Source organism: Pelophylax lessonae (assembly GCF_965119305.1).
Source record: "Pelophylax lessonae genome assembly, chromosome: 4".
Classification (NCBI taxonomy): domain Eukaryota; kingdom Metazoa; phylum Chordata; class Amphibia; order Anura; family Ranidae; genus Pelophylax; species Pelophylax lessonae.
In genome coordinates, this window is record NC_138771.1 from 62,590,954 (window position 1) to 62,617,190 (window position 26,237).

The 26,237-nt window shown below is 47.5% G+C and overlaps 1 protein-coding gene across 1 annotated transcript; it reads right to left on the minus strand.

Annotated features, from left to right (window-relative positions):
- Positions 1-857: 857 nt before the first annotated feature.
- Positions 858-24,820, minus strand: SERF2 (small EDRK-rich factor 2). Its single transcript, XM_082252746.1, has 3 exons — positions 24,696-24,820; positions 17,268-17,370; positions 858-1,359 (listed from the first exon to the last, which is right to left on the minus strand). Exons 1-3 carry the CDS (start codon positions 24,700-24,702, stop codon positions 1,296-1,298), a joined length of 174 nt encoding a protein of 57 aa, XP_082108872.1. The 5' UTR covers positions 24,703-24,820; the 3' UTR covers positions 858-1,295.
- Positions 24,821-26,237: the final 1,417 nt, after the last annotated feature.

Sequence of the window (26,237 nt, forward strand, 5' to 3'; positions counted from 1 at the left end):
CCTTTTTGAAAGCAAGAGGTCACACCAAATATTGATTTGGATTTCTCTTCTGTTCATTTACTTTACATTTTGTTAAATGATAAAAATAACCAATTAACACTTCTATTTCTGAAAGCATTATTCATTTACAGTATTTTTTTTTTTTTTTTTACACCTGCCTAAAACATTTGCACAGTACTGTGAATATGTATATATATTTTACAGACACACAGATCAGTCACGACATTATGACCACTGCCAGAAAGTAAATAACTCGTAAATACAAATCGTAAATGGTCTCACAACAATGGCACTGGTGGAATATTTTAGGCAGCATCCTCTCAATTCTTCATGTAAGTGAAAAAAAAAAAAATGAAGTATGCCTAAAGCTTCATTGACATAGGTGTACTTCAGTGTGTATTCATGTTTGCTTGCACAGGAATGTACAAGTGTCCTGTGCATCCCATCCATGTACATAGCCCCGGCCCCCAATTTGAGATCTGTGCAGATGTGTGTCCCCAAAGGCAGACACAGTATAGAAAAGATTTAAGAAAACTGGAGAGTGCAAAATCTGGTGCAGTTCTACAAAGAAATCAATCAGCTTCCAGGTTTTACTGTTAAAGCTTAACTGAACAAGCCGATTGGCAACCATGCACTGCTACACCAGTTTTAGCAAATCTCCCCAATTGTGTTCAGGGACATGCACCCACACAGATGTCAAATTAGAAGCAGCGACTGTGTCCATGCAGCCGCTACATCCCAAATGACTTGACCTGCACAGATCATGTATTCAAAAAGGTGACAATACACAAACAAGACAAAAACTACCATCTTTTAGACTGGTCCCTTAAAAACGTAAAAAAAGAAAGACACTAAAAATTTTCACGGAAAAAAAGTCACTTTATTAAATATTTGACAAGGTCTACCGTGATTACAAAAATGACAGGTTACTTCAGTCATGGTAAAGCACCTTGTTCAGCGATAAACTCAGTGACAGGTATTTGCAATAGCTGACTTAATCAATTGTAGATCAGCATGCAGAAAAAGCTAAAAGGTAAAAAAAGGGGCCTGAATTTTGTGCAGGTTGGGGACTGAGTGGTGTATATTTATAATATGTACATGTGGCAGAAAATTTTACGCTACTGTTTTTTTTTTGACAAAAAGGAAACGACTGGGAACAATGCACAGCGAGGGGAAGAAATGACTGCATCAGGGCAAACAAAACCATTTAGTCAAATGTTTTTTTTTTCACGTTCTGAATGATAGATCTTCAGGTCATCGTCTTCTGCCTTTAGTCACGCAGCAATCCATAGATGCTATTTTGGCTCGTCTTTTTTCTCCAACGCCTTTTTCTGTTTTTCCTGCATTATTTGAGCATCTCTACAATAAGAAGGACAAAATTGTATTTATTTTTTTTAAATCAAATGAAAAAAATATATATATATATATTTTTTTTTTTTTAAAAGCACCACTGCCTCCCCCTCCCCCTATGCACAGAGGTGAACACATATGAAAGTCTTGCATGCATATGTAAACTGTGTTCGCACACCCCACATCTGAGGTATCACCACATACTTTAGAGTTACAAAGGAGGTCTAGAGCTGGAATTATTGCTCTCACTATAAACTGGTGACCTGTAGAAATTTTTTTAAAATCGTACACCTGAGATTTTTAAATATTGCAGTCTTACGTATCGAGCATGTGCAATTTAAAAGCATGGCATGTTAGGCATTTACTCGGCTTACCATCATCTTTTATATCCTCCTCTGCTCAGGTCCCTCTTGCGCACTCCTGGCACCTTCCTCCTGATAGGTGCCCTCACAGCAAGCAACTTGCTATGGGGGCACCCGAGCCAAGTCATAGCTCTGTGTGTCCATTCAGACACAGAGCCGTGACCCAGCCCCACTCTCTCTCTCTCCTGATCGACTTTGACAGCAGCAGGAGCCACTCACGCTGCTGTCTCAGTCAATGAGAGGAGTCCGAGGCAGCTGAGAAACTCCTGCAACAATCACTAGATGGAGAGGAGCTCAGGTAAGTATTAGGGGGGCTGAAAGCTGCTGCACACTTTTTATCTTGATGCGTATAAAAAAAAAAAAAAAAAAAAAAAAAAAAAAAAATTGTTTTAAAAACCACTGTGCAAATACGGAGCGACGTAGAAAATTGCAATGACCACCGTTTTATTTTCAAGGGCCTCTGCTTAAAACGAAAAAAAAAAAAAAGATATAATTTATATATATATATATATATATATATATATATATATATATATATATATATATATATATATATATATTTATATTTATTTATTTATATTAGGGGGTTCCAAGTAATTTTTTTTTTATTTTGTTTTTCTAGAAAAACACAACAAAAAAGCGTCAGAAAAGGCCTGGTCTTCAAGTGGTTAAAGCTCTACAGCAGCCTCTCTCAACCATGGTTTCATGAATCCCTAAGGTTCCTGCAGATTTTGCTAGGGGTTCCTTAAACTGCTGCGGATTGACCTTCCCATCCAATGGGGTCTGTAAAGTTTTGGGGCCATTGCCACTTGACAGACCCAGCAGCATTACGCCAATGATCTGATCACCACTGTAAAGAGGGTATTCTTACCATTGACCTCCAATTTAAAAAAGGGACATACTTCACATTGACCACTGATGAATTGGCTTTTGCCAAGGGTAACTCAAAAACAGAAAACCAGAGTTAGGTACCTGGTAACTCTTTTTCTAAGAAGTTTTTCAGAGCAGCACCTGAGAGATAGGCTCCTCCCACCTGAAACAGGAAACACATTAGTCCACCATTTTAAAAATGGCAGTCATCTTCAGCCTCAGTAATTTTCAAGTACCGAAGGAACACTCCGTAAGCTCTTTGAATCCTGAAAGCCCCTTTTATAATGTTGTTTAGGGTGGGAATGGATGCTGCCCTTGGAAGACTTCTTAGAAAAAAAGAGTTACCAGTTACCTAAACGTTTTCCAGGGCAGCATCTGAGGATGTAGCAAGCGATACTTACTAGGGAATAAAAAAAAGTCTGGAGCACATTGCGACCAAGTATCTGATCCTGACTGGACAGCTGGTCGATACGGTAATGCCTTGGTATTGAAGCTCGACCATGTCGCTGCCCTGCAGATCTGCTCCAGTGTTGCCCCAGCTCTTTCTGCACTTGCTGATGCCCAAGCTCTGGTTGAGTGGGCTGTGACTCCGCTCGGCGGGGCGAAGTTTAGTGCTTGGTAAGCTGTTTGAATAGCAAGCTTTATCCATCTGGTTAACGTACTTTTCAAAGCAGACTTCCTTTTGTTCACTCCTGCATGGAGGATGAATAGAGTGGTTGTTTTTTCGCCACATTTAGTTCTTTCGAGGTAATCCTGATCTTGCCTACATCCAGCTTGTTATAAGTGACTCTTTTTCTACTATCCATAGAATTTGGAAGGGAAGGAATAACCACCTCCTGAATTCTGTGGAAAGTTAAAGACATTTGATAGGAAGGATCGGTCTGGTGTGGGAATAAATTTATCTGACAAACAGTAAGGTTCTATCATGGATAGAGCCTGAACTTCACTAACTCTTCTTGCGGATACCAGCACCACCAGGAGTACTGTTTTTAGTGTAAGGTATTTATCCGAACTATCCTCCAGTGGTTCGAATGGTGCCAAGAGGAATCCTTTGAGTACCGTGGCGAGGTCCCATGTTGGAGTTCTGCTGCACTTCATGGGTGTGGCTTTTCTTAAAGAGAGAAGGAATCTTTAGGAGTGCGTCTTCCGCCAGAATAATATCTAGGTGGGAAGATAGGGCTGCCACTTGAACCTTCAAAGTGTTATGAGAAAAGCCCTCCTCCACTCCTTCCTGTAAAAAAAAAAAAAAAAAATCTAAGATTGCTGGAACAGCCCCCTTGTCGAGGTCCCCTTTGTTCTTGTACCAGAAGACAGACTTTTTCCTCACTTTCTCCTAAATGGCTCTAGTCACCGGTTTTCTGCTGGCTAAGACGGTGTTAGACAGACCTTTGTTCTGCAACTTCGTCCTTTCAGGCACCAGGTGGAATACTTCATGACCTTGTGGCTCAGGTGGCTGATAAACCCTTGCGACAGGAGGTTCGGCATGTCTGGAAGTATTAGATGAGGCTGTATGCCGAGGTTTCTTAAGTGACTAAAGCAAGATCCCCTTTGGCTTGAGTCTGCATGGGATCTTAGAGATAGTAGCTGCTTTACGTCGTACACGCTCTGCCCTCAGTCCTGCATGCAAGCAAGATATGCTTTTTTGTAGATTGGCATTTTGTTCATCTGCTGATTCTCAGAATAGTAGCTCGTCTGGACATGGCCCTTGCCCTATTACTTGCCGTCTTAGGTTTTTTAGGGCTTCGTACCTTCGCTTTGAGCAGATCCTGGGTACTGACGGGATACCAACTGGCAGAGGTGTATATAGAAGAGACATCTTAGGCATCTTTGATAGCTTTTCGCTATCAGTACATGTGGATGGACCTCCTGTCGATCCACTGTGACTATGAAGATTCTCAGGTACTTGGTCGAAGGGGCGAGAGGAAAAAAAAAAAAAAAAAAAAAAAAAAAAAAACTACTATCAAGTAGCTTACTTGATAGAAAAACTGTTTTCCCTGATTTCCTCCACTGGCGAGCGAGGAGCGCCCCCCCCCCTTCTCCCTGCCCGGAACCATCATTGTTTTTTTTTTTCTTTAGGAAGGACGGCTTGAGGATAAACTCCTCTTTGCCTTGTTTGTTTTGTCCAGAGCTTTTTTAGACCAGTCTTAACAAATCTTCTAGATTGGCAAAAACGGAATTTTTGTAAAATCTTACCTGTAAAATTCCTTTTTCTGAGTCCTCCGACAGTCGCCGCCACTTCATATTCATCACTAATGGGTTATTGACCTTTGCTCCGCAGGAGTAGCTAGGCAACAAAATTTATTAATATCAAAGCTTTTAGCATATCCCACCCCTAGGGGGTGGTCCCCTCAGTCAATACCTCCCTGCTTCCTGCATTCCCAACTCAGTTTCAGTAGCATAGCAGTAGAGTACATAAACAAACCCCAAAAGAGGGGCGGCGACTGTCGGAGGACTCAGAGAAAGGAATTTTACAGGTAAGATTTTACAAAAAGTCAGTTTTCTCTTACGTTCTCCGACAGTCGCCGCCACTTCATATTCATCACTAATGGGGACGTCCCATAGCAGTGTAGACATGAGGGGTGGGAAAAAATGCAGCCGCGCCTAAAGCAACGCAGTACCCACATCAGAGAAAAAGGAACCTTACCAAAGTAAGAAAACCAACTGAGTAACAGGAAAAAAACTTGCTCAACAGGAGCAACCACCCAGGAACACAAAGTAACCTAGGGATAAAGACATCCCAACAGCCAAGGACCCAAAAACAAGGGACCCTAAGGCACCGCCGCACTAAGAACTTTGCGGCCAAAGGAAGCATCAGCCGATGCCTGAACATCCACCTTGTAGAATTTGGAGAAGGTGTGAACTGACGACCAAGTCGCCGCCTTACACACCTGGGCCACAGAAGCCTGATGACGATAGGCACAAGACGTACTCAGAGACCCGGTAGAGTGCGCCTTCACAGGGAAAGGAGGAACCTTCCCCTTCAAAGCATAGGCTTGCACAATGGTCTGTCTGATCCATTTGGCGATGGTCGCAGCCGACGCTGCCATGCCCTTCCGAGGACCCTCTGGAAGGACAAATAGAGAATCCGACTTGCGAAAGGACTTGTTCGGGCGATCAGGGTTTACCTGTCATCGACTAACATCCAAGGAATGCAAAGCCACCTCCTTTGTCTTGCCTTCGCTTTGCGCGAAGCCTAAGCATCAAATGTCCTCATTGAGGTGAAATTCCGAGATCCTCTTCGGAAGAAAAGGGTTAGGTCGTAAGACCACCTTATCCAAGTGAATCACCAAGTAGGGAGAGCTGCAGGACAAGGCTGCCAGCTCCGACACCCTGCGAGCCGAAGTGATCGCTACCAAAAAGGCAACCTTCTTGGACAACAGAGACAACGAGATCTCCCTGATCTTTTCAAATGGAGCATGCTGTAACACGGACAGAACAAGGTTCAAATCCCATGGAGGTAAAGGATCCCTCCGAGGAGGGGCCAAGTGTCGCACCCCTTGAACAAAGGTGCTAACCAAAGAATTAGACGCCACAGGGCGTTGAAAGAGAACGGCCAGCGCAGAAATCTGACCTTTAATTGTGGCCAACGCCAAACGCTGGTCCACGCCCGTTTGAAGGAAAGCCAACACTCTCGATACTGAGTATGAGCGAGGGGAATACCCCCTGGACTCACACCAGGTAAAATACGCCTTCCAAGTACGGTAGTAAATCTTCCCCGAAGAGGCCTTCCTGGCCTTGATCAAAGTGGGAATGACCTCAGGGGAGAGACCCCTATCCTTCAGGACCTGGCTTTCAACAGACAGGCCGTTAAAGCCAGCGACTGTAAAGCAGGATGGAATATAGGTCCTTGAGACAGGAGGTCTTCTCGAAGAGGTAGATGCCACGGAGCGTCGACCGACAGATTCACAACAGGGCCGGTCCCAGGCGGGTGCTTAGGGTGCAGTGCGCCCAGGCGCCGCCTGGTGGGGGGCGCACTATCCTCTCCCGGCCGGAAGTCTCTCACTGCAGCCTCGGAGCTGCCTGCTATATTCTTGTAGTTGTGAGCTGAGGCAGGGGCGGACGTACAGGGGCTGTGGGAGTCGCCATGGTGACCTGGCCCCATGCTGCAGGGGGCCCTAGAGGGCCCCCTGTATGCCTGGATAGGAGGAGAGGCAAGGACGGCTGAGACGGATCTCCTCGATCCTCAGCACAACTGTCTCCCATAGGAAAGTGAAACCAGTGTGTGCTGTGCTCTCTGCCTCCCCCTAGAGTGCAATACCCGGCAGGAAGGAAGGAAGCAAAAAGGTACAGCACTGACGTTTTTTTTTTTTTTTTAAAGGCTTTCTCTATGTATTTGCATTTATCCCTGTGTTATTGTGTAGATGGGGGTGGAGGATGTGCCCTCCTCTCTTTTTGTTGTCACAGGCTCGATGGCTCCCCTGCACTGGAAGAAGCTGTCAGCCCGACTCCTTCATTACAATGCCAGCCTCATCCTGCAAACTCCAGCCAGGGGCCTCTCCTAGGGCCACGATCCAGCCCACCCCCAGCACAGACAATAGACAGAGAGGAGAGACATGGGATGCCAGTCTGTGCCTGGAGCCACACACAGCCAAAGCCCAGCAACCCACCATCATCCTTCCATCTATATACTGCCTGCCTTTGTACACATCTACAGCCCTTGCAGGAGCCATACACAGCCAGAGAGCTAAGTATGGCTCCTGAAAGGGCTGTAGCAGTGTACATCATCAAATTACTTCTATTATACCCGACAATACATCCAAGTCTATGGAGAGCTGCCTGTGTACTCCGCTACAGCCCTGGCAGGCGCCATACACAGCCAGAGCCCAGCAGCCCATCACCCTTCTAGATCACATCTACTGTACCCAACATAAAATCCATGTCTATGGATATCACATCTATTACACTCCTGCCTGTATACCCCGCTACAGCCCAGGCAGGTGCCATATACTTGCAAGGGCTCGTGGCAGATGTATTGGCAACTTTGGTTCCAAGTGAACATACACCAAGATATTACTAATAATCAATGCACATTAAAGGTGGCCATACACGCTACAATCCCATTGCCCAATCTTCTTTAGATCGACTAGCAACCATGTAGCTCAATGCTATGTATGTGTGTGTTTATATATGTGTATGTATTATGTGTCTGTGCTTATATATGTGTGTGTATGTGTGAATGTATATGTGCTTATATATGAGTGTGAATATGTGTGTATGCTTATATAGATGTGTGTGTATATGTGCTTATATATGACTATGAATATGTGTGTGTGTGTATGTGCATACATGTGTGTTTACATGCGTGTATGTATGCACATTCATTTTAATCCTGACCCCCTATATTTGTACAATCAGAAGTGTTTTTTTTTCCAGCTTGTTCATAGTACTAGCAAGAAAATGCCATTCCTCTGAAAAGCGATCCATGCTCATATCGCTTTTCAGAGGCATTTGGCAGGCGGTAAAAAGGCATTATGTTGCCTCCTCTATTTTTTTCTTTCCTAATGGTTGCTGCGGGGGATCTGTCAGGATGAAGCCTTTACTGAATGGAGAGTCAGTGATCCATACTGATCACTGACTGTCTATTCATAACTGAAACATAGTAAACTGTGTTACAATGCTTCAGTATGTGAATGAATGGGGAGCTCTGTACAGAGCTATCCCTATCCATTTATTCTGTGCAGCTGAGGCTTCAGAGAAGGAGATGGAAAGCTGTGTCTCAAAGGTGGAACATCAGAGGTCTGTTTAGACTCCTGATATTTCACCAAAGCCCTCCAACGGGGCTCCTAAAAAAATGTAAAAAAAAAAAATTTAAAAAATATTATATTGTAAAAAAATTTTAATAAAAATAATAAAACTACTGACACCTGTGGCAGAACTACCACACAAACATTGCACTTGCCACTGGCCCTGACATTCCGCCACTGGGCTGGGAGGGAAGGGCCCCACCTGGGGGTCAGGGGGGCCCTTCATGGTTTTTTGCATCGGGGCCCTGAAGGTTCTAGTTATGCCACTGAGCTGAGGGAAGGAGCGACAGTGGGGGAGGAAGACAGGACAGAGGGAGATGCCGGTTTCCAGTTCCAGCTTTAAAAAGGCAAGCACAGGACAATGACAGATCATCAGGTGAGGTGTAAACATTGATGGGATGGATCGCTGAGTGTAGTGTAGCAGCTGCCTCTCCTTACAATCTTCCTCTGTCTGTTACTGCAAGCAGGCTGGGGGCTGCTCAGAGAGTTCCAGTCCAGCCCCTTTTTCCCATGCAGAGCTGTGGAGGAAGAAGTCTCATGGCATGTGTGTGAGTGTGACCAGCCATGCGATCCCACAGAGCCCAGCATACCACAGAGCCCAGCATACCACAGAGCCCAGCATACCACAGAGCCCAGCATACCACAGAGCCCAGCATACCACAGAGCCCAGCATACCACAGAGCCCAGCATACCACAGAGCCCAGCATACCACAGAGCCCAGCATACCACAGAGCCCAGCATACCACAGAGCCCAGCATACCACAGAGCCCAGCATACCACAGAGCCCAGCATACCACAGAGCCCAGCATACCACAGAGCCCAGCATACCACAGAGCCCAGCATACCACAGAGCCCAGCATACCACAGAGCCCAGCATACCACAGAGCACGGCCCCACAGAGCCCAACTTACCACAGAGCCCAGCATACCACAGAGCCCAGCATACCACAGAGACCGCACCACAGAGCCCAGCACACCACAGAGCCAGGAATCAGGACAGGCAGCCAAGAATCAGGACCAGCAGCCAGACCCCAGGACCAGCAGCCAGACCCCAGGACCAGCAGCCAGACCCCAGGACCAGCAGCCAGACCCCAGGACCAGCAGCCAAGAATCAGGACCAGAAGCCAGCCCCAAGGCCCCAGCAGCCAGACCCCAGGACCAGCAGCCAGACCCCAGGACCAGCAGCCGGACCCCAGGACCAGCAGCCGGACCACAGGACCAGCAGCCGGACCACAGGACCAGCAGCCTAGCCCCAAAACCAGGACCAGCAGCCAGAAATCAGGAGGACCAGCAGGCCAGCCCCAGCAGCCAGACCTTAGGACCAGCAGCAAAGCCCCAGAAGCCAGGCCCCAGGACCAGCAGCCAGCCCCAGTACCCATTATTTAAGATAAGTGAAGTCTTCTAGTCTTGGGCCTGGGCATCAAAGTGCTATTAATTAATATAATATTGTTTATTTTTCTATTGTTCAGTGACACTCTAATGTAGTCTCTCATGGGGGCTGGCGGGGACTCTTTCTATCAGAGACTCTCCAATAGGCACAGAGAGGGCCTCTGTAAGATAAACCCCCCTCCAGGTCCCATTAGACTCTGTTGTAGTCTCTAATGGGGCCTGGTGGGGTTTTTTTCTAACATAGACTTTAAAATGCACACAGAGATGACCTCTGTTCGAGAGACCCCCCTCCAGGTCCCATGATACAACCCCATTGTAGTCTCTAATGGGGCCTGGTGGGGGCTCTAACAGACTCTCTAGCAGAGGCCCTCTCTGTGTTCCTTGGAGAGACCCCCTCCAGGTCCCATTAGGAAAGGGGAGGAGTTAGTAAGATGACCACGCCCACACGGGGGCGCCATAAATATTTCTGCACCCAGGCGTCTGTTACCCTAGGATCGGCCCTGATTCACAAGGTCTGTGTACCAAGACCGGCGAGGCCAGTCCGGCGCCACCAGAATCACCGTGTGCGGTTCCGAGGCCAACCTGCGAAGGAACCTGGACAGCAGCTGAATTGGTGGAAAGGCACACATCAGATGATACTGACGCCAGGGCGCCACTAACGCGTCTGAGGCGTCTGCCCGAGGATCGCGCGTCCTTGCTACGAACCTTTTCACCTTGTTGTTTAGACGAGATGCGAACAGGTCCACATCTGGGGACCCCCACTTCGCGCACAGCATCTAAAAGACATCCGGGTGAAGGGACAATTCTCCCTGGTCCGGGGTCTGGCGACTCGCGATAATCCGCCTGCCAGTTCTCCACCCCCGGAATGTGAACTGCCGTTATCGCCGGGACGTGCGTCTCGGCCCAAGACAGAATGTCGGCCACTTCCCGAGCCGCTCGGGCACTCCTGGTGCCCCCTTGGTGGTTGATGTAGGCCACCGCTGTGGCATTGTCCGTCTGCACCCGAACCGGACGGCCCTGAAGCCATTTCGTCCAACGCAGAAGGCAGAGATTTATTGCTCGCAATTCCAGAATGTTTGATCGGAAGGGAGGATTCCTCCTCTGACCAAGTTCCCTGGGCGGACAGAACGCCCAGAACACCACCCCAGCCCGACAGGCTGGCATCCGTGGTGATCACAGTCCACGAGAAAGGACGAAAAGACTTGCCCCCGACACCGCCGGGGACCGGAGCCACCACAGAAGATCCCTTCTGGTATGACGACTCAATGAGATCTGTAGATCCAGAGATTGCGGTTGCCCGTCCCACTCGGCCAGAATCTCTGCCTGGAGACCCCGCGTGTGAAACTGGGCAAAAGGGATCGCCTTGAAGGCCGAGACCATCAATCCCAGACACCTCATACACGTCCGGAGGGACGAGCACTGATTGTCCCTGAGGGACTGGACTGCGTCCTGAAGCGTCCGGAGCTTGTCTTCCGGCAGGAAGACCTGCGCTTGAGCAGAGTCCAGGATGATTCCCAGGTAGGGAAGACGAACCGACGGACACAGAGTTGACTTTGGAAAATGTATCGTCCACCCGAACTCCTGCAGAGTCTGCATCGTGATGGACAGGTCGGTCACCAGGCCCTGACTGGTCGCAGACCGAATCAGGATATCGTCCAGATACCCCAGGACAGAAATGCCCTGGGCTCTCAAAGCCAGAACCGGCGCAAGCACCTCGGTGAAAACCAGCGGAGCCGAAGCGAGACCAAAGGGTAACTCCACAAATTGGTAATGATACTCCGCAATGGCGAATCGAAGGTACCTCTGGTGACCCTCGAAAATGGGGATGTGAAGGTACGCATCCTTCAGATCGATGGAGGCCATGAATTCCCCCGGAACCAGGGCAGCCACCACCGAGCGCAGGGATTCCATGCGGAACTTGCGAACCCGCACAAAGCGGTTCAGAGCTTTCAAGTCCAGAATCGGACGTACCTTGCCCTCCTTTCTGGGCACAGTGAACAGATTGGAATAGAACCCCCGAAATCTGTCCCGATGAGGCACCGGAACCACCACTCCCTGGGTGCAGATCCTGCAAGCGCTCCGGAGTCAGCTGAAGGTTTGAGGGGAAAAATCTGCCTGCCGGCCAAGAGAGAAACTCGATCTTGAATCCAGATCGAACGATTTCCTGAACCCACCTGTCCCGAATGCGGTCCAGCCAGGGTTGAAGAAAACCGAGCAAACATCCCCCCACCCCAGAACCGGGTGAGGGCGTCCCTTCAGGCCGCATTGTTATGGGCAGCAGACCCGGACTGGCCGGACTTCTGCTTACCTGTCCATGGCTTCTTCTGGGAGCCTTGGCCCTTGCAGGGCTTGGCCTTATAGTGCGACCGAAAGGCCCGAAAGGACCCCTGAGAGGGCCTAAACGAGGTATTCTTCTTACCACGAACAAACTTGTTCTTGTGAGAGTTTGGGGCAAGAGAGTGCTCTTACCCCCAGAAATTCCCTTTATCAGAGTATCCAAAGATTCGCCAAAAAGGCAGGATCCCGCGTAGGGCAAATTAGCTAAAGTCTTGCGAGAAGATTGGTCAACAGACCAACATTTCAGCCATATCAGGTGACGGTTCAATACCGCCCCACACTTGAAAGACGCGCAGCCAAGGGGACCAAATCTAAGTCCGCATCACACATACATGACACCCTGATGAATTTGATCCACCATAGCCAAAGTTGTCGGCGGGGCAGAGTCAGCTACCAGGGTGCGCCTGAGCACCTGCGTCCAATCCGCAATAGCCTGGGCTGCCATAACGGAAGCAAAAATAGGCTTCAGCATAGAACCAGCAACCGTATAGGCATGACGGGCCAGGGACTCCAATCTCCTGTCCGTAGGGTCCCGGAACACCGGGGTATCCTCAGCGGGGATCGCAGTGGATTTATTCAAAATCTCCACTGCATGATCAACCTGAGGCGGCACACACCAACGCTCATCAGTGGTGGGTGTAAATGGATAACGCAGTTTGAACCTACTCGGCACAGCAAAAGGCTTCTTTAAATTGCGCCATTGCTCATCAACCGCGCGCTGAAATTCTGTAGAGCAAGGAAAAACCTGCGATGTTTTGCGTTTCCTTTGCGTCCCATAAGAGGACATCAAAGCAGGAGGACATGGTTCATCCTGCAAATGCAGCGTTTGCTTGATAGAAGCAACCAACTCATCCATGAGTGCAAGCTCTTCGGACGAGCCAGGAGGAGAATTATCAACCCCTTCCACCTCAGCCTCCCCCTCAGACCCCACAAGGTCTAGAGATGAGTGAGACCCTGAGAAGGGCACTCCAGCCATAGCAGCCCCATCGCCCTCCGAATCAGAGGAAATAGACACTCTGGGCCGTTTTGTGGATCGATCAGCCACCAGCATCTGCACTTGAGCAGCCAAGTTTGCCACAATAGTAGCCAGATCAGCCCCCTCGGGGGAAGCAGCAGCCCCTTGGCCCCCCACCAAGGTGGGAGGAAACTTGCAATCCTGAGAATCCATGCCCCAGCAATATTAGGAAAAAAGGAGTACTGCCCACCGCACCCACTGAATACACCGACCCCCACAGGGATAAGAACACTGGGCAAGGAATACAGGAAAATGGAAAGGTAAAAACCTGGAGAGATCACACAGGCTGCTGCCACCGATCGCTGTCCCAGAGCAAAAGGAAGTGATGCAATGACTGACCGCCCCTATAAAGCCTATGTAAGGCTACACAAACATGGCCGCTCGGCTGAGGATTCCTTAGGCAAATAGAAAATGGCGCCGACATGTGGCCTGATCGATCGCCGCCAAAATGGCGGCATTTGGCGCCAAAACGTCGCGCCTTACCACACAGGACCGGCCACCATAATTCTGCTGCAAAAAAATGGCGGGTCGCGCAGCGATCGCCGCACAGCATGCCTAAACCCAGACTGCTTCATGCATTCACCCAGCAGAGCGGGAGAGCCCCCCCCCCCCTTCGCAGCCCACACACAGGCAGCAAGTCCACACAGGAATCTGACAGGGAGCTCAGCAGCCACACAGACATGCAGGGTCACACAGTCCCAGACTGACACCCAAATAGACAGGTCCCCACAAAGAGTTACACTTACCAGTCCGGATGGCGTGGGGAGCATGCTCCAGCGACCAAACCGCTGCACTGAGGACAGGGAGTGTCGGAGCCATGACGCAGTGGAACTGCGGTGCGAAACCGCAATGGCGTCCAGTGAGGTAGCCACCTCACAGATAGCATCCCTGCAGCGAACAGGGATGGGTCGTTCAATATGCCAGGGAAACCTGACTGAACGCTCGATGGCAGGCTGGGAAGCCCCTGGCCCTGAGCCCTGGGATCCAGGGTGGCCAGTCCGAGACCCAGCTCCGCACGATCATCTTCATCCGAAGAAGCTAACTAATGCTGAAAATTAAACAGCTAAGTAAAAGAAAGAGAAAAAGACTCAAAATAAAATCAAAAAGAGAATAGAGGCTGAGACTGAGAGCCCCAGCACAGGAACATCCAGCCTACTCCTAAGCTAGGCATTAGAAACTGAGTTGGGAATGCAGGAAGCAGGGAGGTATTGACTGAAGGGACCACCCCCCTAGGGGTGGGATATGCTAAAAGCTTTGATATTAATAAATTTTGTTGCCTAGCTACTCCTGCAGAGCAAAGGTCAATAACCCATTAGTGATGAATATGAAGTGGCGGCAACTGTCGGAGGACGTAAGAGAAAAGGTGTTTTCCCCTTTCTCTTTTTGGTTTGAGGAAATCCCTGGTTTTTGGCTGCAGTTCTGTCCAATACCGTTTCCAGGTCAGGTCCAAACAGTAAATCGCCTGTAAAGGGGATGTCGCTAATCTATTTTTGGAGGTGGTCTCCTTCCCATGACTTCAGCCACAGGCCTCTCCTAGCTAAAATAATTAGGCCAATGGTTCTGGCTGATATCTTTACGGATTCTGCTGACGCGCCCGCCAGGAAAGCTGCCGCTCTGGTTAGAGTGGGAATGTTTTTCACCAGTTTGTCTTTAGGGTGTCCCCTTCTAGCAGTTCTTGCAACTATGTCAGTCAGTCTAACAGCGTCCTGGCCGTGCAGGTGGAAGCTATGGCTGGATTTAGATTTGCAGCTGCGGCTTCCCAGGCTCTTCCTAGAAGTGCTTCCATCTTTTTATCCATCGGATCACCAAGAGTTCTGGAGTCGTCAAAAGCCAAGTCAGCTTTGTTTGCAATTATGGCGAACGACGCATCTACTTTGGGGCATTTAGCCCAGGATTATAATGTAGAAAAAGCGATCTTTTGCTCTTTGATACCCAGTGTATCTACAATGGCTCTCAGTTAATTAATCTGCGTCTTCAGAGGGAAAAAGTTTACCCTCTAATGCTGGGTCCTCATCTGAGTCCTAGCAAAGGCACCCTTCCAATTCTGATTCCGAGCTATCTGCATCGGATCCTTGCTCCACCTGATCCACCTCATCCCTGCTGCATGAGGGGATGGGTGACGTACTGGTAGATGGTGTGCTGGCCTGGCTGGAGCTTGCAGGGACCTCCAGTTTTTCTATGGCTGTACGAAGTGGGCCCATCGTGCTTCTAATCTCCTTTTTAAAGGAAGCATATCTTTGAGGAACCCCTGTGATTCTTTGGCCACCATTTTTTTTTTATGCATTTCTGTGTTTTTTCCATTCTGGAGGAAACTTGTGACCGCAAGAGGCGCATGCCTTGCTACTGGTCCTTGCCTTTTTCTCTTCTGGGGTCTTTGTAAGTAAGCACAAAGGACCCAGTGTGGCAGGCAATTGCCATACACAAGAAAGAAAAAAGCAATTTGTTGGTGAGGTAAAGACAGGGAACTCCAGAGTGCTCTGGTTTACCTTGGAGCTGGGGCAGTCTAAGAAAGGAACCACAACATAGCGGCCTCTATCGGCTGGCTGCCCAGCTCCAGCCTCCAGCTGTCCCCATACAGGTTGGTGGACATACCTGTATCGACCCGTCCAGGTATTTTATGGTCAGCCATCTGATCCTGCTTTGTTTTTGTGAAAAAATGTCCCCCATCGTCCTTTGTTACTTTTGCGAGTTTGCAGTTTTAAAACCCGGGCCGCCTCCACGAAGTGATGTCAGCGGAACTACACTGCTCCATTGTCTACTTATGCCTTCTCCAATATGGCTGCAGACCGGAAGTGACGCAACGTTCCGGTCCCACCGCCATCTTGCTCCTCCAACCGCAAGGAGCTCCAGGAAGCTGGAGACCCTGTCACTGTTCCACCGACGTGGTCAGCCTGGACCGGAAGGGGAGCCCGATAGGTGAGGCTGCCGTGTGCGTGGGGCACCGCCCGTAGTATAGGCGCGGGGGCCCCTGCCAGTCGGACCAGCTGGAAGCCAGGGTCATGACCAGGGACAGTCTGTGGGGATATCGCCAGCATCCTGACAGCTGGGGGGGAGGTTGCACTGGGGGGAGGCGTGGTTGCATACCTCTCAGTAAGGTGAAACCTTAGGCGGGGCCTGCTTGCCCCAATGTGCTGCCCCTGACCCGCACTGCCCAAGGCTCCGGGAGCCTCCTACAACTAGCACAGAGACTGAAGAAAATAAACAGATGCAGGTCATGTGGCTCCCGAGGAAACACAATCAAACTGAGGCTGAAGGTATGACTGGCATTTTTATAATGGTGGGCTAATGTGTTTCAGGAGGGAGGAGCCTATCTCCCTGGAAGACAATTAGAGAAAGTTATTTCAAGGGCTCCTCTGAGGAAGAAAGATTGAGAAAGGCTGCTCTACAGTGTTAAAATGCTTGGTCTAGACAGGGTTTTAATTCCAATGGTTTTACGAAGTATCCCCAATCAAACTGAGGCTGAAGGTATGACTGGCATTTTTATAATGGTGGGCTAATATGTTTCAGGAGGGAGGAGCCTATCTCCCTGGAAGACAATTAGAGAAAGTTATTTCAAGGGCTCCTCTGAGGAAGAAAGATTGAGAAAGGCTGCTCTACAGTGTTAAAATGCTTGGTCTAGACAGGGTTTTAATTCCAATGGTTTTACGAAGTATCCCCTGGCCACAGGAATATACAAAAATGGTCATTTCATGCACTTCAAATAAACCAGGTTAGAGATTAACACTTCTCAAAAGAAAACATTTCCAACCACCTCGGGACGCCACAAGAAGAACACTGCTAAAATCCATTTTTTGTCTTCTAAAGATGAATTCCAGGCACAGCTATTTTTGGATAGTTACATTGATCTGACTTGGATCAACGCAACTATGCATGTTTTATAACTGTGGGATCCCTACGGAAGCTGGAAATCATTGTATTAGGCACCGCTACACGAGCGATTGCTGCTGGCTTCTAGGTCCTGTGCCAAGTAGGCTGCCCTACTAGGTGGCCATTTACAGAACACCTTGCACTCACTCAATGAATGCAAAGCGCTCTCTGATTGGACAAGGTGGAGAATATGACGTCACTGTGACGCCTCTCCACCTCATTCAGAGAATACTGCATTCTTTGATAAAAATGCAAAGCATTCTCTGAACGGTGCCCAGCTTTAAAGTGAATATATTTTGTGCTCTGCTGAAGAAACTGAACATCATTTAAATACCTCTCCTTTCGTGCAGCAGCTGATAATCCATCATCCGACTTCTTCGCCTTATCCTGAGTTTTCTTTAGATTCTTTGCTCGAGCAAGCTCACGCTGATTTCCACCTACACAATGACAAAACACATTTACAATCAGTTTAAAAATGTCAAGCAGTGAGCGATTTTCTTTTAAATCCTTTTATGGACAAACAAGCTATTAAAATAAAGTACAAAGTCCACAAAAGTGAACACATCAAGTTACTGGCTATAGTTTAACCGCTTTATCCCAGGGCCAATTCTGACAGTTCTGTCATACATGGAAAAATCTGCGTTTTTTTTTGCAGGAAAATTACCTAGAACCCCCAACCCTAGTGACACCACTGCCAATCAGAGGCTATTACAGCGATCAGGTGACCGCGAGTTCTGAGTCCCGATCATTCGTACACATGCTCCCAGCACAAAGATACGCATACATGCGGCCCCACGGAAAAAAGCCCAGTCCAGCGGGGCCGCATATATGTGTACTGTTGGCATGAAGGGGCTAAATATATCATCTCCAGCACATATCAAGAAATTTCTGTGCACAAGGCCAAAGCGCAATATTGGATGCCCATGATCTTCTGGCCCTCAGGTGGCACTGCATTAGAAACAGGCATGATTCTGTGATAGACATCTCTGCATGGGCTCAGGAACGCTTCCAGAGATCACTGTCTGAACACAGTTGGCAGTGCAATCCAAAAATGCAAGGTAAAGCTCTATCATGCAAAGAAGAAACCATATCTGAACATGATCCATGAACAGTGCTATCTTCTCTCGACCAAAGTTCATTTAAAATGGTCTTCTGCAAAGTTGAAAACTGTTCTGTGGTCAGACAAATCAAAATTTTACATTTTTGGAACCATGGCTGCTGCATCCCCAGGACTAAAGAGGAGAGGGGGCCTTCAGTGCTCAATTCAAAACCCTCTCTGATGGTATAGGGGTGCATTAGTGCAGATGGAGTGGGCAGCTTGTATATCTGGAAAGGCACCATCAATACTGAAAGATATATCCAGGTTTTAGAGCAGCATCCAGATTACTTCTTTATCTGGGAAGGCTTTGCATATTTCAGCAGGTCAATGCTAAAGTGCATACTGCATCTTTGACAACAGTATGGCTTTATAGCAGGGATTCCCAAACTACGGCCCTCCAGCTGTTGCAGAACTACACATCCCATGAGGCATTGTAAAACTCTCATTGTAAAACTCTAGCATTCACATACATGACTAGGCATGATGGGAATTGTAGTTCCTGAACAACTGGAGGACCATAGTTTGGGAATCCCTGCTTTAAAGTAGAAGAGCCTGAGTGCTTATCTGGCCTGCCTGCAGTCCAGACCTTTTTAACCAGTTGCAAATATTTTGCGAATCTTGAAACAAAAAATAGGACAAAGAACTGCTGAGCAGTTAGGATTCTATATAAGGCAAGAAGGGGAGATTTTGCTCTCAAAACTCCAGCAGCCGGTCTCCTCAATTTACAGACAGTTACATAGTCTGGCTGAAAAAAGACAAGTACAAGTACATCTAGTTCAACCCAAAAAAAAAAAAAAAAAAAAATTTACAGACGCAGGTAAAAAAAAAAAAAAAAAAAAAAAAAATCCCCTGATGACGTCAGCACGCCTGACGAAACGTGCGTTGGGAGCGTGAGACCGTAGAGTTCCGGTGTGGTGGAACGCAGATGCGGAAGCGACGTCCCATCCACCAGACCAGCCGATTGTTTTTGTACTTGAAGGCGTTTTGAACACGGCTATGGAGTAAGTGCAATTTTAATCATTAAACCCCAATATTTTGACGTTATTACACTATCGGAGTTTCCTTTATTTCCGCTTTTTGATGTCCAAAACCCCGGAGCTTCCTATGGCAACTGGTCTTGTTATCTTGCTGATGTGGAGACAGTGTTAAGGGCGGCCTGGAGCCTCTGTGGAGACAAATGCTGGTTATGACCCCCTGTAATTAAGGGGCCATTTTCTTCTGGTAAGAAGTATCTAATCTGAGCACTGGGTGGAGGTTGAATGGTGAAGGCTTTTCTCATCAAGTCTAAAGCCCCATACACACACGCAGATCGTCGTCATACAAATGTTCGTCTTTTCTCCCCGGGATGTCGGTGTCTGTTGAAAAGTGCAAAGACAGCACAAGGACAGCACAAGAATTTTGTCCGCAGACTTCAGCTGACTGCAGAAGTGATGTCATGTAATGGTTAACTTTCCCTGTGTTTTTTATTTTCTGAGCATGCCCAGTCTTGCAAATCTGCGGTCTGTCGGCTGATTTCTGTACTGACAGGCGAACAATCGTCCGTTCTGGTGTCTGCAGACAAAAATTTTCATGTTTGCAAGAAAGACTCTTGTCCGCGGATTGTGTGCAGACATCTGTCGGAGGCACCATACTAACACGCATACAATCGGCAGATCTTTCGTCCGCCGACGTTTGTATGACGATCTGCGTGTGTGTACGGGGCTTAAGTCTACTCTTATTGCTGAGACTACTTTGCACTGAGCACTTTAAGGACTTTATTCACCATACGAAGGATTTTATATTTATATTTATTTTATTTATTTATTTTAATCATTAGCTATATTGCAGACTGCTATTTATGATATATCATCAGCTTTCTATGCACTGTAGCACTTTATTGTGAGATCTGATTGTTGAGCGCAATATCCACCTCTTTTATCTCAATATTCATGTTTACACGTTTTTTGTTGCAGCTCGCAGTGTGGAAGAAATTCCCACAATTATTTATTCACAAAAAGATTTTATTGTTGCGCAGTTCCTTTTTGGTTTGCACCAAATATTTTTTCTAAAAAAAAAATTCCTTCCTGAACCCCCAAGAGGCAACTGAATTTTCCCTGGATCAACTTTACCTATAAATATTAGTATCCAGTCCGGTGTTAAAAGAAGAGGGGATGCTACACCGTGGTACACACGGCCCTGTCCCAACTTATTTATTTTTTGCTGACATCAATTTCAAAATAACCTTATCATTTACTTAAAGCGGTTGTATACTCAGTAAAAAAAAAAAAAAAAAAAAAAAAAAAAAAAAACCCTGCAGGACAAAGGTATAATGAGCTAGTGTGCATCGCATACTAGCTCATTCAATACCTTAAAACAAAGCCCTGACACGGTCGCCTGGACAACGCTAAGGGCACTGTCATGTTGCCTCAGTGTCTCTTCCTGGTTCTGCGGCTCCGGCGCTGTGAGTGGCCGGAGCTGCGATGACGTCGCACGGGAGTTTCACTTTCCGGCAAGGAGCTCTGAAGGTCCACCGGCCCTTCAGAGCGCATGCGCCGCTGACATCAGCGGCTGCATGCAGGGCGAATATCTCCTAAACCGCGCAGGTTTAGGAGATATTAATTGTACCTACAGGTAAGCCTTATTATAGGCTTACCTGTAGGTAAAAGTAAAATAGCGGAGTATACTAAAGCTTTAAAGCGGAGTTCCACCCAAAAGTGGAACTTCCACTTTAGGGAGTCCTGACCCCCTGACATGCCACATTTGGCATGTCATTTTTTTGGGGGGGGGGCGGGTACCTAGTTTTGACATGTACCCGCTCCCACTTCCGCTCGGAGCGCCGCGGCGCCCTGAACGGAAGTTCTCCTTTCCCCCTCCCTCCAATCTTCTGGGACACGTCAGAGGTCCCAGAAGATTGCCGGCCAATCACGGCGTGCAGCGCGACTCGCGCATGCGCAGTGGGTACCCGGCTGTGAAGCCGCAAACTGTCACAGCCGGGTGCCCACAGCAGTGATGCCGGCGCCGAGGGAGAGGATCGAGGCTTCGGGCGGCCGCATCGCTGGACAGGTGAGTGAATGGCTGGAACTCAGCTTTAAAGTGTAACTAAACCCAGGACCCTGCATTCACTATATCTGGTCTCCCACAGTACACAGAACATGGAAATGCACTTATTATAGTAAATATAAACTGCTAAATAACTTAGCAGTATATAGCAGTCTTGTGACTTATATCAGTGTCTGGCCAGAGCACTAGTTAAAGCTTGCAGGAGGAGTTTTCATTCTCTTCTGACTGTCCTATGAGACTGCATGACCCCTGATCCCATCTGGACAGTGCTAATTGGCTGATCACAAAATCGCTGATCATCGCCATTACTAGTAAAAAAATAAAAACAAATAAAAATGACAAATCTTTCCCCCAGTTTGTAGACGCAATAACTTTTGTGTAAACCAATCAAAATACACTTATTGGGATTTTTGTTTACCAAAAATATGTAGCAGAATACATATTGGTCTAAAAGACTGAAAAAATTTAGAGTTTTACATTTTTTGTTGGGGAATGTTATATAGTTACATACAAGTGAATGTGAAAAATATATTTTTTTTTTTTTAGAATTGTCGCTTTTTTTTTTTTTTGTTTATAGCGCAAAAAAAAAAAAATTGCAGAGGTGATCAAATACCACCAAAAGAAAGCTCTATTTGTGTGAAAAAGGACATCAATTTTATTTGGGTACAGCGTCGCACAACCGCACAATTGTCCGGCAACAGTGCCGTATCGTGAAAAATGGCCTAGTGATTAAGGGGGCAAATCTTCTGGTCCAGAACTGGTTAAATGCCTTTACAGATTACCCGTTTAGACTTAGCCTGGGTTCACACTTGTGTGAATTAATGTGGGGTTCCCCGTATCCAGTTGGCGTGTCAGGAGCCTGTGACCTGTTCTCAATGGAGCCGGTTCACACAGCTCTGGGACGGCTGCGTAGCGGTTTGCAGAAGGGTTCTGTGTGCCTTCTGGTCAGTTTCAGGTCTGAATTCAGCCAAAAATTCGGACCTGAAACAGTGAACAGGAACGCACCGGACCCCCTGCTGCGAGCCGCTCTGCACATGGTGTGAACCTGGCCTTACAGAGGAGGTCTAGTGCTAGAATCATTGCTCTCCCTCTAATGTTTGGGGCCAATACCTCATGTGTGGTACAGTTTACATATCTGTGTTGGACTTACGTATGTGTTCACTTTTGCACATGAGCATGGAGGGATGGGGGCGCTTTAAATTGTTTTTATTATTATTTCTTTCATTTATTTTTACACTGTCCCTTTACATTTTTTTTTTCATCACTTTTATTCATATTAAAAAGGAATGTAAAAATCCCTTGTAATAGAAATAAGGATGATGGAGAGAGATCATAGGTTAAACAGCCCCAAATCTTTTCTTTACCTTTCAAAAAGCAAAAGATTAAAAAAAATAAACATACGGACCGGAAGTGACGTCATTCTGATTCTCCAGGGCCATATAGTTGAGCAAAGAGTGTCTCGATCAAGCAGGCATTAGCGGTAAGCCCGAAAGGCACTGACACGCGGTGGGGGTTTTGAGGGAACGTCCCCTCCCGCCACTTTGGAAAAAAGTCCAGCGGCTTATGAGCCACTCAGAACGGTTTCAAGGGAAGGCCGACCATCTGCTGAAAAAGAAAATCCCGGGGGTTGTGGGCGATACCTTCCGCCATAATCCCGGTACGGTTCCCAACTTTTCTCTTCAAGCCAAACCTCAACACCAGGGGTTTTCAAACTATTGCCTCGTACACACGTACCGATCGGCCGTCTTTTGTCCATGGCTGTCCTGTCCGCTGAAAAGTGCAAAAGACTGCACAAGAATTTTGTCCGCCGACTGCAGAAGTGATGTCATGTGATGGTTAACTTTCCCTGTCTTTTTTCTTCTCTGAGCATGCCCAGTCTTGCAAATCTGCTGATTGTCGGCCGAATTCTGTACTGACTGGCGAACAATCGGCCGTTCTGGTGTTGGCCAACAAAAATTTTAATGCCTGCATGACAGATTCTGTTCGGCCGAAAATGCGCTGTCGGCTCTCAGAAGCATCATACTAACAAGCCTACAATCGGCCGACCGGTCGTCGGCCGAATATTTACGGCCGACAATCGGTACGTGTGTACGAGGCTTATGGCCCTCCAGTTGTTCAGGAACTACAATTCCCATCATGCCTAGTCATGTCTGTGAATGTCAGAGTTTTGCAATGCCTCATGGGATGTGTAGTTCCACAACAGCTGGAGGGCCGTAGTTTGAGGATCCCTGCTCAACACTTTAGCCGTGCACAACAAAATTTTATTTTTAACCACTTGCAGACCAGCCGCTTCACATATACTGCAGCAGGTCGGCTCTATCAAGCGAAACGACAAACCTGTACGTCTCTTCGTGTAACACCCAGAAGGGAAGCCAATCAGCAGCTCCGGTGGATACGATGTCCACCCGCGATCGAGACAGAACGGTGACCTGCCTATGTAAACAAGGCAGACCGCTGTTCTGTCACTGATGAACACAAGGATTTTGTGTTCCTGCTATTCAGGAACACCGATCTCTATTCATCTAGTGAGTAAATCCCACACACAGTTAGAAAGCACCTCCTAGGGATACACTTACCCCTTTCATCACCCCTGAGAAAGGGGGCGGGGGGAGGCACTTCAGTCACAGACATTGGATGGTGAGCTCACTCACCTGAGGATGGAGGCTCAGGCATCGACACCTTCAATCCACAATGTATGTGCCGCTTGCTGAGCTTCAAACTTCAAACCCACACACCCCTTTCCTGAGGCACAGAGCGCCGGGGATTGGAGTGTGGGTGGGCAGACAGAAGGGAAATCACAGATCAAGCCCTATGTACTGTCTGTGTATGAGGATGGGTGGGGTCCACACCATCGGTTACTTGGGGAGCCCCAGTCCATTCTGAATGTGTCCGGGTTACAGGGGGTCTGAAACCCAAACACACCATTCAAAGCCCGGACTGTCCAGGGAAATCCCGGCAAACCACTTACAATCTAAAACGTTTGTTTATATATATACACACACACACACACACACACACACACACACATATATATATATATATACATATACACACATATATACATACACACACATATATAATATAAATAAAAAAACACACAGGATTATATATATATATATATATATATATATATATATATATATACATATACACACACACACACACACATCGCAGTCGACAAGTGGTTAAGAAAAATATATAATGTTTGGGGGTTCTAAGAATTTTGAGCAAAACATACGGAGTAGTGTGAGAAAAGGCCATGTTATGGAGAAGGAGGTGTTCTGTAGTCCTCATTCACTTCCTGTGCTAGTAGGTGACACCTCTGCTCCTTCATACACACAGTACAGTGGGTGTTGTCACCCTTGGACAGGACGTGTGTCACTGGAAAGATCACCTGAGGGGGTGCAGTCTCCATGGCAACCCCCAGGTGTACACTGCACACAGCCCGCTCTGTACCATCACATCCATCCGCTCCCGGGACCCCCAACTCCGCTCTGACGTGGCACCACACAGGCCGCAGCCTCAGGCCTAGATAACGGCGCCCCTCAGCCTACCTCCTCCTTCACCCGGTTTTTCCCCGTTCTCCCCTCACTCTCCCTGCCCACCCCCTCCTCACACACTCACGAGTCATCGCTCAGCTCTCCGCTCGCTCGCCCTCCGCTCCGACAACAACTTCCTTCTCTGTGCGGTAGCTTGCCGTCTAGTCTACTGACACCCGATTGGTCACTGACTATCACGTGGCGACGGCCTCCACATCGCTCAGGGTATTTTTCGTAGTCACGCCCTGTAAGCGGTTCGGGCGTGGTTTGCGTGCCTTAACAGCCATTAGAATGTACAGGCCGCCTCCTTCGGGGGGCGTGGTTATGACACGTTTCTTTGCCTGCGTAAACAGGGAGGAATTGTAGGACGTGTGTGTCGTCACGTGGGCTGCTAGTGGAACGGTGTCTGACGCATGCGCGTTGTCATAACGATCGATATTCGTAGCCACGTGAACGTTGCAGCTCTGGATGGTGAAAATAAAACAAATCATATTGGATACTCATAGGTTAAAAAAAAATTATATATATATATATATATATATATATATCATATACATTTTAATATATATATTATTATAATATATATATTACATATAAATAATATTTATAATAAAATAAATAAAAGCTTAGAGGTGTTCTCATAATTAAAATAATAAATCACAGCAATTTTCCCTGCAAGAGTGAATGTACATTCATCATGTGTAAATGAAACAAAAAACAAATGTTTGGCTTTTCCCCACGCTGGTCAAATGTTTTTTTATTGCTTTAAAATGTAAAATACCACATTTGGTCACTAGATGGCACTGAGCAATATAGGAATTCCCCTATGATACTTATTGCAATATAGTGACCAAATGCAGTATATCAGGGGGCCGCCAGGAAGAAATAATACCTCTTTGTAGTTGTGAAGTTAGGTTTTTTTTTAACTTAAAGCGGAGTTCCACCCAAAAATTGAACTTCTGCTCTTTTGCTTCCTCCCCCCCCCCCCCTCTGGTGCCACATTTGGCACCTTTCAGGGGGGAACGGGTATCTGTTTTTGACAGGTACCTTTCCCCACTTCGGGAATATGGCACCGCCCCTCAGAAGTTCGGCCCCCTCCTCTTTCCCCCGTCGCCGAGCCAATAGGAATGTGTAGCGCGATTCGCGCATGCGCAGAAGGGACCCGCCCGTGAAGCCGCAAGGCTTCACTGCCGGGTTCCCTTAAAGCGGAGTTCCGGCCACAGAATCGTTTTATTTTTTATCAATACCTCCCAAACTGTAACCCCCCCCCCCTTCTTACATCAACTAATCCTGTTTTTTGCAGGATAATAATCGATTGGCAATTAGAAAATCTTACTTTATAAAAAGTCTCCTGAGCGCCACCATCTTTGTCCGGGTTCCCCTGAAGCCGCTGTGTTAATGAATGCCCTGCTTCCTGATTCGAGAAGGAGAGGGGCCGGTGAATGCAGCGCGAAATCTCGCGCATGCCCAGTACTATGCGATCGGCATAGTATAGGGATGCCTATCATCGCGTTATTTCCTGTTTGGAAATAACGCAATGAGAGGAGCGGCCGGCCGCCTACGTCACTGCCCATTGCATCCTGGGAGCGACGAGTAAGAGCTCCCAGAACGCATTGCGGGACAGGAA